The sequence below is a fragment of the Nerophis ophidion genome, linkage group LG16, assembly GCF_033978795.1.
Source record: "Nerophis ophidion isolate RoL-2023_Sa linkage group LG16, RoL_Noph_v1.0, whole genome shotgun sequence".
Taxonomy (NCBI): domain Eukaryota; kingdom Metazoa; phylum Chordata; class Actinopteri; order Syngnathiformes; family Syngnathidae; genus Nerophis; species Nerophis ophidion.
The window spans coordinates 41,767,910-41,782,745 of NC_084626.1; the positions used below are offsets into that span (position 1 = coordinate 41,767,910).

Consider the following 14,836-nt stretch of genomic DNA (forward strand, 5'->3'; position numbering starts at 1 on the left):
CGCAATTTTGAGTTTCGGGGTTTGTTATTTATTAGATCGCAATTTTTGCCAGTCCTGATGTGTGTGTCCAGTTTGGTGAGTTTTGAAGCATTTTAAGGGGGTCAAATTACAACTCAAAGAGGCAAAAAGGAAAATTGTTTAGGAAACTTTTGTTTTGAAGGGGTATTTGCCAACTTCCTGTTGATTTTTGCTGAAGGAGGTCACTGTATGAAATCTTGGTCTAAGTCAGACCTACATAGAGGTTTTTCTTTCATGTCTCTATGACATTCCTAAGGGAAGTTACAAACAGTTTTGTCTGTGTTTTCTTCCTAGGAACAGTTTTGTCTGTGTTTTATTCCTAGGCGGCGCTATAGCGCAATTTTGAGTTTTGAGGTTTGTTTTTTTTATTACACCGCATTTTTTGCCAGTCCTGATGTGTGTGTCCAGTTTGGTGAGTTTTGAAACATTTTAAGGGGGTCAAATTACAGCTCAAAGAGGCAAAAATGACATTTTTTAGGAAACTTTTGTTTTAAAGGGGTTTTTGCCAACTTCCTGTTGAAGGACTTCAGTGTATGAAATGTAGGTCTAAGTGAGACCTACATAGATGTTTTTGTTTCATGTCTCTACGACATTCCTACCGGAAGTTACAAACAGTTTTGTCTGTGTTTTTTCCTAGGAGCAGTTTTGTCTGTGTTTTATTCCTAGGGGGCGCTAAAGCGCAATTTTGAGTTTTGGGATTTTTTTCTTTTTTTTATTAGATCGCATTTTTCGCCAGTCCTGATGTGTGTGTCCATTTTGGTGAGTTTTGAAGCATTTTAAGGGGGTCAAATTACAGCTCAAAGAGGCAACAATGACATTTTTTAGGAAACTTTTGTTTTGAAGGGTTTTTTGCCAACTTCTTGTTGAATTTTGCTGAAGAAGGTCAGTGTATGAAATTTAGGTCTAAGTGAGACCTACATAGAGGTTTTTGTATCATGTCTCTACGACATTCCTAACGGAATTTACAAGCTGTTTTGTCTGTTTTCTTCTTAGGAACAGTTTTGTCTGTGTTTTATTCCTAGGGGGCGCTAGAGCGCAGTTTTGACTTTTAGGATTGTTTTTTTTTATTAGATCGCAATTTTCGCCAGTCCTGATGTGTGTGTCCAGTTTGGTGAGTTTTGAAGCATTTAAAGGGGGTCAAATTACAGCTCAAAGAGGCACAAATTAAATTTTTTAGGAAAATTTTGTTTTTAAAGGGTTTTTGCCAACTTCCTGTTGATTTTTGTTGAAGGGTGTCAATTTATTAAATGTAGGTCTAAATCAGACCTACATAGAGGTTTTTGTTTCATGTCTCTACGACATTCCTAAAGGAAGTTACAAACATTTTTGTTTGTGTTTTCTTCCTAGGAGCAGTTTTGTCTGTGTTTTATTCCTAGGGGGCGCTAGAGCGCAATTTTGAGTTTCGGGGTTTGTTATTTATTAGATCGCAATTTTTGCCAGTCCTGATGTGTGTGTCCAGTTTGGTGAGTTTTGAAGCATTTTAAGGGGGTCAAATTACAACTCAAAGAGGCAAAAAGGAAAATTGTTTAGGAAACTTTTGTTTTGAAGGGGTATTTGCCAACTTCCTGTTGATTTTTGCTGAAGGAGGTCACTGCATGAAATCTTGGTCTAAGTCAGACCTACATAGAGGTTTTTCTTTCATGTCTCTATGACATTCCTAAGGGAAGTTACAAACAGTTTTGTCTGTGTTTTCTTCCTAGGAACAGTTTTGTCTGTGTTTTATTCCTAGGCGGCGCTATAGCGCAATTTTGAGTTTTGAGGTTTGTTTTTTTTATTACACCGCATTTTTTGCCAGTCCTGATGTGTGTGTCCAGTTTGGTGAGTTTTGAAACATTTTAAGGGGGTCAAATTACAGCTCAAAGAGGCAAAAATGACATTTTTTAGGAAACTTTTGTTTTAAAGGGGTTTTTGCCAACTTCCTGTTGAAGGACTTCAGTGTATGAAATGTAGGTCTAAGTGAGACCTACATAGATGTTTTTGTTTCATGTCTCTACGACATTCCTACCGGAAGTTACAAACAGTTTTGTCTGTGTTTTTTCCTAGGAGCAGTTTTGTCTGTGTTTTATTCCTAGGGGGCGCTAAAGCGCAATTTTGAGTTTTGGGATTTTTTTCTTTTTTTTATTAGATCGCATTTTTCGCCAGTCCTGATGTGTGTGTCCATTTTGGTGAGTTTTGAAGCATTTTAAGGGGGTCAAATTACAGCTCAAAGAGGCAACAATGACATTTTTTAGGAAACTTTTGTTTTGAAGGGTTTTTTGCCAACTTCTTGTTGAATTTTGCTGAAGAAGGTCAGTGTATGAAATTTAGGTCTAAGTGAGACCTACATAGAGGTTTTTGTATCATGTCTCTACGACATTCCTAACGGAATTTACAAGCTCTTTTGTCTGTTTTCTTCTTAGGAACAGTTTTGTCTGTGTTTTATTCCTAGGGGGCGCTAGAGCGCAGTTTTGACTTTTAGGATTGTTTTTTTTTTATTAGATCGCAATTTTCGCCAGTCCTGATGTGTGTGTCCAGTTTGGTGAGTTTTGAAGCATTTAAAGGGGGTCAAATTACAGCTCAAAGAGGCAAAAATTAAATTTTTTAGGAAAATTTTGTTTTTAAAGGGTTTTTGCCAACTTCCTGTTGATTTTTGCTGAAGAAGGTCAGTGTATGAAATTTAGGTCTAAGTGAGACCTACATAGAGGTTTTTGTTTCATGTCTCTATGACATTCCTAACGGAAGTTAAAAGCTGTTTTTGTCTGTTTTCTTCCTAGTAGCAGTTTTGTCTGTGTTTTATTCCTAAGGGGCGCTAGATCACAATTTTGAGTTTTGTGATTTGGTTTTTTATTAGATTGCAATTTTCACCTGTCCTGATGTGTGTGTAAAATTTGGTGAGTTTTGAAACATTTTAAGGGGGTCAAATTACAGCTCAAAGAGGCAAAAATGATATCAACTTCCTTGATTTTTGCTTCAGGATGTTAATTATTAAAATGTAGGTCTAAGTGAGACCTACATAGAGGTTTTTGTTTTATGTCTCTACGACATTCCTAATGGAAGTTACAAGCGGTTTTGTCTGTGTTTTTTCCTAGAGCACAATTTTGAGTTTTGGGTTTTTGATTTGATGGCAATTTTCACCAGTCCTGATGTGTGTGTAAAATTTGGTGAGTTTTGAAGCATGTTAAGGGGGTCAAATTACAGCTCAAAGAGGCGGCGGTATAATATTAATATTAAGGAAAACATAGAGATACAATAGGGTCCTCTGTCCCAAAGGGACATTCGGTCCTTAAATATTAGCAACTCAAGACAGCCATGACATCATGTTCTTTTACAAGTGTACGTAAACTTTTGACCAGGACTGCATCTTAGTAAGATTGTATTTGCATCATTGTATCGTCCTGTCTAAAATCTCCAGCTGGTCTTCCAAGCATTGCAGCACTATGTACTATCTATCATGTTATTAAACACACAAGCACATACGCACAGTTTCCATGGCAACAGAATCAAGGGCCTTTATGACTCGCAGGTTTGCCCAGGAAAACAACCCCCCAAAAAAAAAATGGCCTCAGCTGCAATGCATAGATGAGAAACATTTGTATGAAAAATGATATCATGTGTGTATTTCCCCGCGGTTTCTATTTAGACGACTCAGCGTAATATTCATTAGGCGAATTATGTAAATGTCTCTCCTTTCCGTCTCCGTTCTATTATTCATGTTATCATGCTGTTTGTTTTTGTCCGCACGTGTTTGGCACGGCCCCGGCGGTTGTGGCCGTTTTCCGTAACGACACGTTTAAATAGGCACCAAGGTGGACGCCATCCAGTCGGCTAATGCGTGCACGAGGTCCAGATGGTCCGAGCGGCGGGACGACCGATTCCCGGTGCTGGCGGTCAGCTGTCTGGCAAGCCGGTCAAGGCGATTGTGCAAGCAGCTGCCTCCTCTTAAGTGGCGATGGCACGTGTGCAAAGTGCACCTTTAGCACCTCGCTTTGTTGTGGCCGCGAAATCGAATTGTTTGTTATTATTTTTTGGCTCCAGAGCGTTGATTTCTAACAGCGATAAATAAATGGTGAACATGTTAGAGCAGGGGTCAGCAACCTTTTTGAAAGCTAGAGCTACTTCTTGGGTGCTGATTAATGCAAAGGGCTACCAGTTTGATACACACTTAAATAAATGGCCAAATAGCCAATTTGCTCAATTTACATTTAATAAATACATCTATATATATAAAAAAAATGGGTATTTCTGCCTGTCATTCTGTCGTACATTTTTTTTCCTTTTACGGTAGAGCATGGGTGTCAAAATTTGGCCCGCGGTGTAATTTGATTTGGCCCTTGAGGCAATATCAATTTAGCATTAGAGCTAGCCCGCCGGTGTTACACCGCATTCACCGCTAAAACTCATACTTGCCAACCCTCCTAAATTTCCCCGGTAGACTCCCGAAGTTCAGTGCCCCTCCCGAAAATCTCCCAGGGCATCCATTCTCCCAAATTTCTACCGATTTCCACCTGGGCAACTATATTGGGGGCGTGCATTTAAGGCACTGCCTTTAGCGTTCTCTACAACCTGTCGTCACATCCGCTTTTCCTCCATACATAATATTTGTGGCTTTTACACACACACACACACACACACACACACACACACACACACACACACACACACACACACACACACACACACACACACACACATACACACACACAAGTGAATGCAATGCAAACTTGGTCGACAGCCATACAGGTCACACTGAGGGTGGCCGTATAAACAACTTTAACACTGTTGCAAATATGCGCCACACTGTGAACCCACACCAAACAAGAATGACCAACACATTTTTTTTTTCCTTTTACGGTAGAGCGTGGGTGTCAAACTCTGGCCCGCGGGCCAAATCTGGACCGCCGTGTAATTCAATTTGGCCCTTGAGGCAATATCAATTTAGCATTAGAGCTAGCCCGCCGGTGTTACACCGCATTCACCGCTAATACTCATACTTGCCAACCCTCCTAAATTTCCCCGGTAGACTCCCGAAGTTCAGTGCCCCTCCCGAAAATCTCCCGGGGCAACCATTCTCCCAAATTTTTACCGATTTCCACCTGGACAACTATATTGCCTTTAGCGTTCTCTACAACCTGTCGTCACATCCGCTTTTCCTCCATATTAACTGTGTGTCACATAATATTTGTGGCTTTTACACACACACACACACAAGTGAATGCCATACATACTTAGTCAACAGCCATACAGGTCACACTGAGGGTGGCCGTATAAACAACCTTAGCACTGTTACAAATATGCGCCGCACTGTGAACCCACACCAAACAAGAATGACCAACACATTTCGGGTGAACATCCGCACCGTGACACAACAGAACAAATACCCAGAATCCCTTGCAGCACTAACTCTTCCGGGAAACTTCCAGCAAACTGACCAATAATTAACGTTTTATTCATGCATTTTCTCTTGCTACTTCAAGGCTTGAATGTTTGGTTCATTCATTATTGTTGTTTTATTTTCAAATGTGTTATTAGCCTGTGGAAAAAATTGGATATTTACCTCAGAAGATTGCAAATAGAAAAAAAGACATAACATCCATCCATCCATCCATCCATCATCTTCCGCTTATCCGAGGTCGGGTCGCGGGGGCAGCAGCCTAAGCAGGGAAGCCCAGACTTCCCTATCTCCAGCCACTTCGTCTAGCTCTTCCCGGGGGATCCCGAGGCGTTCCCAGGATCAGCCGAGAGACATAGTCTTCCCAACGTGTCCTGGGTCTTCCCCGTGGCCTCCTACCAGCTGGACGTGCCCTAAACACCTCCCTAGGGAACATTTTTATTGAAATTTCATTTGATATGCCATTGATATTCTTTTAATTATTATTATTTGAAACTGGATTTTGCATGTCACTAAAGTTATATAAGCCTTGCTTGTTCAATATTTAATGCAAAACTTGTTTGGGTCCCGATTAAAAGGTTAATTTGTTCAAGCTTGGCCCGCGGCTTATTTCCGTTTAAAATTTTGGCCCACTTTGTATTTGAGTTTGACACCCCTGCGGTAGAGAATAAATGATGAAAAAAAACCCCACTTAATTGAACGGTTTAAAAGAGGAGAAAACAGGAAAATAATGAAAATTACATTTTGAAACATAGTTCATCTTCGATTTCGACTCTTTTAAAATGCAAAATTCAAACGAAAAGAAGAAGAGAAAAACTAGCTAATTCGAATCTTTTGGAAAAAAATAAAAAAATAATTTTTGGAAAATCATTAGTAATTTTTCCTGATTAAGATTAATTTTACAATTTTGATGACATGTTTTAAATATGTATGTATGTATATATATATATATATATATATATATATATATATATATATATATATATATATATATATATATATATATATATATATATATATATATATATCCATCCATCCATTTCTACCGCTTATTCCCTTTTGGGGTCGCGGGGGGCGCTGGCGCCTATCTCAGCTACAATCGGGCGGAAGGCGGGGTACACCCTGGACAAGTCGCCACCTCATCGCAGGGCCAACACAGATAGACAGACAACATTCACACTCACATTCACACACTAGGGCCAATTTAGTGTTGCCAATCAACCTATCCCCAGGTGCATGTCTTTGGAAGTGGGAGGAAGCCGGAGTACCCGGAGGGAACCCACGCATTCACGGGGAGAACATGCAAACTCCACACAGAAAGTTCCCGAGCCTGGATTTGAACCACAGGCAGCATGCTCCTTCCCCTCCGAGCTGTCCTGGACGAACTGAAAAAAAATTATTTCCCATCATTTTGGAGCTTGTGTCAAAACGTGGACCATGGCGTTTGTTTTTCCGGAAGGCAAAGGAAAATTGGCGCGGGCGAGGCGTGAAATTGAAGACATATTTAATTTTTACACTATAAATACAAAAAAAGGCATTAAAAAAAGGGCGCGCACAATGGCGGAGAACAAACTTGACTAACGAAAACAAAACTAGCACAAAAGAAGAACTATGGACAAAAAACAAAATACACTAACTGTGGAATTAAACGAACCAAAAAGTTACGTGGCATTGGACTAAGAAACAATCGTAAACATGGCACAACGTGAGTAGAGGAAAAGTCTTCAGGCGGACTCCCTGGCAACATTCGGTTTAAATAATAGACATGATTAGTAAAAACAAGTGTGTGAGTGCAAAACGTGAGACAGGTGCGTGACACGAGGACAGGTGAAACGAATGGGTCGTCATGGAAACAAAACAAACAAGGAAGTGCAAAAACAGGAACCGAGTGTCCAAAACAAAAAAACATGATCAACAGACATGAAAACTTGCAAACGTACTTTTTTCTTCTTACTCGTCGTCGCCGTGTCTCTTCTTCCTTCTTCCGCTTCGTCTCTGTTATGTTTTTGGACATTACTACTTGCCGTAGTTTCGAAGCAATGCATGATGGGAATCCGGATGTTGTGTGTCAGTGTATTAAAGTAAACACGCTGAGAAATAGCTCCGTGCCTGCCTACTTTATGGATTATAGATCAACCTGTGGATAACGGAGACATATATAATAGTCTCCTTTTCAGGTGAGAGAGGATGCTAAAGGTAGTGCCTTTAAGGCACGCCCCCAATATTGTTGTCCGGGTGGAAATCGGGAGAAATTGGGGAGAATGGTTGCCCCGGGAGATTTTCGGGAGGGTTGGCAATTATTTCGCCAGCTCCTTATCACCACTTCAAGATGGCGGCCCAATTTCTCGTGTCACAGCAGCCAATGCTGCGTCTCCTTATAAGACGTCTATGGTTATACTTCTATAGCGGTTTTCTACCTCAAAGTATTTAAAGCGCTTTGAGACTATTCCCACATTCACCCATTCACACACACTGCAAGGCCCTAACCACCATCAGGAGCAAGGGTGAAGTGTCTTGCTCGAAGACACAACAGACGTGATGAGGTTGGTAGAAGCTAGGGATGGAACCAGGAACCCTCAGGTTGCTGGCAGGGCCCCTCTCCAAACCACGTCACGCCGTCCCGATACCGTGCCGATACCGTGCCGATAACCGTGGCTCCATGGGGTTTTAAGGCCGTTATCACATGTTTTCCCATTTGTGTCCACCAAAAAACAGGAAACAAGCTGAACAAGGACCTGAAGCACTATCTCAGCCAGCGCTTCCAGAAGTCTTCGCCGGACCACGAACTGCAGCAGATTATCCGAGACAACCTTTACCGCCACGCCGTGCCTTGTGAGTCCCAAAATCATCTCCTGCTCCGCACACTAAACTCATACTTCTTTGAGTTTGAGTTTTTTTGGAACATGCAGACAACATATACATCACACATGCATGCATACATGATACATCACACATGCATGCATACATGATACATCACACATGCATGCATACGACATGATACATCTCACATGCATGCATACATGATGCATCACACATGCATACATACAACATGATACATCACACATGCATGCATACAACATGATACAGCTCACATGCATGCATACATGATGCATCACACATGCATGCATGCAACATGATACATCACACATGCATACATACAACATGATACATCACACATGCATGCATACAACATGATACAGCTCACATGCATGCATACATGATGCATCACACATGCATGCATGCAACATGATACATCACACATGCATACATACAACATGATACATCACACATGCATGCATACAACATGATACAGCTCACATGCATGCATACATGATGCATCACACATGCATACATACAACATGATACATCACACATGCATGCATACATGATGCATCACACATGCATACATACAACATGATACATCACACATGCATACATACAACATGATACATCTCACATGCATGCATACATGATGCATCACACATGCATGCATGTAACATCAATCAATCAAGCAATCATTATTAGTGATTCCTAAAGCCCGAAAAAAGTCTGCGGGCTATAGAGCTTTTTCATTTCGGGCTCCAGTACTCTGGAATGCCCTCCCGGTAACAGTTCGAGATGCCACCTCAGTAGAAGCATTTAAGTCTCACCTTAAAACTCATTTGTATACTCTAGCCTTTAAATAGACTCCCTTTTTAGACCAGTTGATCTGCCGTTTCTTCTCTTTTTCTCCTGTGTCCCACTCTCCCTTGTGGAGGGGGTCCGGTCTGATCCGGTGGCCATGTACTGCTTGCCTGTGTATCGGCTGGGGACATCTCTGCGCTGCTGATCCGCCTCCGATTGGGATGGTTTCCTGCTGGCTCCGCTGTGAACGGGACTCTCGCTGCTGTGTTGGATCCGCTTTGGACTGGACTCTCGCGACTGTGTTGGATCCATTATGGATTGAACTTTCACAGTATCATGTTAGACCCGCTCGACATCCATTGCTTTCCTCCTCTCCAAGGTTCTCATAGTCATCATTGTCACAGACGTCCCACTGGGTGTGAGTTTTCCTTGCCCTTATGTGGGCTTACCGAGGATGTGGTAGTGGTTTGTGCAGCCCTTTGAGACACTAGTGATTTAGGGCTATATAAGTAAACATTGATTGATTGATTGATTGACTGTCACACTATTATGTTAGATCCACTATGGACTGGACTTTCACAATATTAGGTTAGACCCACTCGACATCCATTGCATCCGGTCTCCCCTTGAGTGGGGTTGGGGGTAGAAAGGGGACCACATCTGCGATCCTCTCCAGGTTTCTCATAGTCATCCACACTGACGTCCTACTGGGTTGTGAGTTTTTCCTTGGCCTTTTGAGGGCTCTGAACCGAGGATGTCATTGTGGCTTGTGCAGCCCTTTAAGGCACTTGTGATTTAGGGCTATATAAATAAACATTGATTGATTGATTGATTGAACCACGAGTTTTACGATCGGACTTAAATGCTTCTACTGAGGTAGCATCTCTGAATATCTCGGGGAAAACCGTTGAAATGCTACCGTGAACTTGTTATGCCGACTCTCTGGGACTAACGCCGGCTGTAAGAAGGCCCTCACTGACTTACCACGTACGACCGCTGCCAGTTTTCTTACGAGGAATGTCAGTCAGACTCAAGAGTGCAGAAAAGCAGGACCGAACATGAGTGCTCTGACTAGGCACCACTTCTCAACGCTGACTCTGCAATAGGAACAATACTTTTTAGCTTTTGGCATTCTCTCAGTTGAGCCAACTTAAGAATGATAATACAGCTACTCTTCTCCGACCCCTCCCCCCATCAGCCTTCCTTGCAGTCACCCTAAACCCATACCCATTATCCCCGCCTCTCTGCATCCTGCTCTCATTTGTGACCCCGACCCCAAGTCCTGATATCAGTTCTTCTAGTCCTCTCCCTGCTCACAGTTACTCCCGTTCTACCACCGTCTTTGGGTTAAGGTTCTTAAAGTGCAACCATCTGTGACCGTTCTCTTTGTAAATAGAACCATGGTACGTCCCGCTTAAGGGTCTGTGGTCCGATGCGATCGGGACGTCTTCCCAAAATGAGGAAAGCTGGTGGATATCGGGTTGCTGGTGCAGTTCTGAGCGATGAATGGTGCAGACGATCAGGCGACCCACATATATAGGCTAAGAGGACAGTGAGGAAGGGAGGAGGGGTTCTGAGGCGGCGGGGATGGAGATGGGGGGCTGGGTGGAGATGGGGAGATGGAGGAAAAGAGACAGATGGGGCGATGCAACAGCGCACACACATTTTCATGCTGGTGGGAGTGGGATGGTGGTGAGTTAAACATCGAGTCTTGCACTTGACTTGGCTGCCTGAGTATCAACAAGCTGGGGTTGTCTTTTTTTTGGAGTTTCCAATCACATGGACCGAAGAGATGATTTCCAAAATATCTGGCAATACAAAATATTAGAGAAACCAGAAGGATTCCTTACATTAGGCGCACCGGGTTATAAGGAGCACTTTCAAGTTTTGAGAAAAAACAAAGGATTTTACGTGCGCCTGTCAGGTTCAAACCCTGATGACATCTAATAAACAAGACAAAAGGAAAAGAATCAAACAGAGACATAATTAAATTTGGACTCAGGTCTGAGGAGAGACATGGTCACTGTACTGTCTGTACAGTCCTGCACCAAGCTCTGCCCCAAGATCGTACTCATCTTTCTTTATTTGATTCCGCCCCCCTCGCCTCCTTCCCACAGCTGCTTCCTCAGGGAAGTGGGTCGTGAACAACGTTGCCTTCGGTTCCCGAACAGTTCAAAGAAAGTCCCTTAAAATAGATCAAAGAAAGAGTTCGTAAAATACTTCGAAAAGAGTTCCTGTGGAAGTTGGGCAGATCCTGCCCTGTCTCCGCTTGGAAGTCCAGTGAAGTTTTACGAGCATTCTTCTTGGAAGGTTTCAGCCTTTTGTCGTCTTGTCCGGAACACAATGTTATACAAAGTTTTATTTGATAATTTACACAGCGCCTTATAGTCCGTAAAATACGCTAGGTTGTATTCAGCCACGTGCCTTTTTTTACTAAAACATTTTGATAGATTTTTGAGCGCCGTGTGTAATGTTCTATATTCCCAATGGAAAAAACACAATTTTGGTGTTGTTTACTGGAGTCATATTGCAGTCTGCACGTATCTCTTATGTGTGACTGCCATCTACACGGATCTCTGATGTGTGACTGGCGTCATATTGCAGTCTCCACGTATCTCTTATGTGTGACTGCCATCATATTGCAGTCTCCACGTATCTCTTATGTGTGACTGCCATCATATTTAAGTCTACACATATCTCTTATGTGTGAGTGCCATCATAGTGCAGTCTCCATGAGCTCTTATGTGTGACTGCCATCATATTGTTGTCTCCACGTATCTCTTATGTGTGATTGCCATCATATTGCAGTCTACACGTATCTCTTATGTGTGACTACCATCATATTGCAGTCTCCACGTAGGTCTTATGTGTGACTGCCATCATATTACTGTCTACCTGTATCTCTTATGTGTGACTGCCATCATATTGCAGTCTCCACGTAGCTCTTATGTGTGAGTGCCATCATATTGCAGTCTACACATATCTCATATGTGTGACTGCCATCATATTGCAGTCTACACGTACCTCTTATGTGTGACTGCCATCATATTGCAGTCTACACGTAGGTCTTATGTGTGACTGCCATCATATTACAGTCTACCTGTATCTCTTATGTGTGACTGCCATCATATTTAAGTCTACATGTATCTCTTATGTGTGACTGCCATCATATTGCAGTCTACACGTAGGTCTTATGTGTGACTGCCATCATATTACAGTATACATGTATCTCTTATGTGTGACTGCCATCATATTTAAGTCTACACGTATCTCTTATGTGTGACTGCCATCATATTGCAGTCTACACGTATCTCTTATGTGTGACTGCCATCATAGTGCAGTCTCCATGTGCTCTTATGTGTGACTGCCATCATATTGTTGTCACCACGTATCTCTTATGTGTGACTGCCATCATATTGCAGTCTCCACGTAGCTCTTATGTGTGACTGCCATCATATTGCAGTCTCCACGTAGCTCTTACGTGTGACTGCCATCATATTACAGTCTACCTGTATCTCTTATGTGTGACTGCCATCATATTTAAGTGTACACGTATCTCTTATGTGTGACTGCCATCATATTGCAATCTACACATATCTCTTATGTGTGACTGCCATTATATTGCAGTCTACACGTATCTCTTATGTGTGACTGCCATTATATTGCAGTCTACCTGTATCTCTTATGTGTGACTGCCATCATAGTGCAGTATTCATGAGCTCTTATGTGTGACTGCCATCATATGGCACTCTCCACATATATATTTTGTGTGACTGCCATCATATTGCAGTCTCCACGTATCTCTTATGTGTGACTGCCATCATATTGCAATCTACACACATCTCTTATGTGTGATTGCCATCATATTGCAGTCTACACGTATCTCTTATGTGTGACTGCCATCATATTGCAATCTACACATAGCTCTTATTTGTGACTGCCGTCAGATTGCAGTCTCCACGTAGCTCTTATGTGTGACTGCCTTCATATTGTTGTCTCCACGTATCTCTTGTGTGACTGCCATCATAGTGCAGTCTACACGTAGCTCCTATGTGTGACAGCCATCATATTGCAGTCTACACGTAGCTCTTATGTGTGACTGCCATCATATTGCAGTCTCCACGTAACTCTTATGTGTGACTGCCATCATATTGCAGTCTCCACGTAGCTCTTATGTGTGACTGCCATCATAGTGCAATCTCCACGTAGCTCTCCTGTGTGACTGCCATCATATTGCAGTCTCCACGTAGCTCTTATGTGTGACTGCCTTCATATTGCTGTCTCCACGTATCTCTTATGTGTGACTGCCATCATATTGCAATCTACACATATCTCGTATGTGTGACTGCCATCATATTGCAATCTACACATATCTCGTATGTGTGACTGCCATCATATTGCAGTCTACACGTATCTCTTGTGTGACTGCCATCATAGTGCAGTCTCCACGTAGGTCTTATGTGTGACTGCCATCATATTACAGTCTACCTGTATCTTTAATGTGTGACTGCCATCATATTTAAGTCTACATGTACAGTATCTCTTATGTGTGACTGCCTTCACATTGCAATCTACACATATCTCTTATGTGTGACTGCCATCATATTGCAGTCTACACATAGCTCTTATGTGTGACTGCCATCATAGTGCAGTCTCCATGAGCTCTTATGTGTGACTGCCATCATATGGCAGTCTCCACATATATATTTTGTGTGACTGCCATCATATTGCAGTCTCCACGTAGGTCTTATGTGTGACTGCCATCATATTACAGTCTACCTGTATCTCTTATGTGTGACTGCCATCATATTGCATTCTACACGTAGCTCTTATGTGTGACTGCCATCATATTGCAGTCTACCTGTATCTCTTATGTGGGACTGCCATCATATTGCAGTCTACACGTAGCTCCTATGTGTGACTGCCTTCATATTGCAGTCTACACGTATCTCTTGTGTGACTGCCATCATAGTGCAGTCCACACATAGCTCCTATGTGTGACTGCCATCATATTGCAGTCTACTTGTATCTCTTATGTGTGACTGCCATCATATTGCAGTCTACATGTATCTCTTGTGTGTGACTGCCATCATATTGCAGTCTACCTGTATCACTAATGTGTGACTGCCATCATATTGCAGTCTACACGTAGCTCTAATGTGTGACTGCCATCATATTGCAGACTACAAGTAGCTCTTATGTGTGACTGCCATCATATTGCAGTCTACATGTATCTCTTATGTGTGACTGTCATCATATTGCAGTCTACACGTATCTCTTGTGTGTGACTGTCATCATATTGCAGTCTACACGTAGCTCTAATGTGTGACCGTCATCATAGTGCAGTCTACATGTATCTCTTATGTGTGGCTGCCATCTACTTATCATTTCACCATAAAATAGCTTCGAGGTCAGTAACCACAACCAAATCTGTCGACTTTTGAGAACATGAGAGGATTTTAAGTGCGCCTTATAGTCCGAAAAATACGGAAATTCTAAAATTCATTCATTCATTTGCTACCACTTGTCCCTTTTGGGAGGGGGGGGGGTGCTCAGTCAAAACCTATTTGTGGTTTCTATACACTGACCAGGGGACCGGTTGAATGGGGGGTCTTAACATACTGCCGATGACAATAAGAGCGACTGGTGGGGGGTTTCTTTCAAGGTAACGCCCCCATGCTGAGTGGAATGAACCCCCCCAGTGTGTTTATGCTAAGAAGGTGCAAAGGGTTCAGGCAATCTGATGCCTTTGTAGCATGTAGTCATGAGGCCCTATGGAGTCAGTTTAAAATATATATATATATATATATATATTGTCTGTTACCA

The 14,836-nt window shown here is 42.2% G+C and overlaps 1 protein-coding gene across 6 annotated transcripts in view; it reads left to right on the top strand.

The window, feature by feature from the left end:
• Positions 1 to 14,836, top strand: part of magi1b (membrane associated guanylate kinase, WW and PDZ domain containing 1b) — a 436,989-nt gene that overhangs the window by 167,859 nt on the left and 254,294 nt on the right. For 5 of the 6 annotated variants that reach the window (XM_061875249.1, XM_061875251.1, XM_061875250.1 and 2 more), the window contains exon 2: positions 8,102 to 8,218. The exons of the other annotated variant lie outside the window; for it this stretch is intronic. In XM_061875249.1, coding sequence (XP_061731233.1) covers positions 8,102 to 8,218 — 117 coding nt within the window. The remainder of the gene's footprint in view (positions 1 to 8,101; positions 8,219 to 14,836) is intronic. 6 annotated transcript variants of the gene reach the window in all.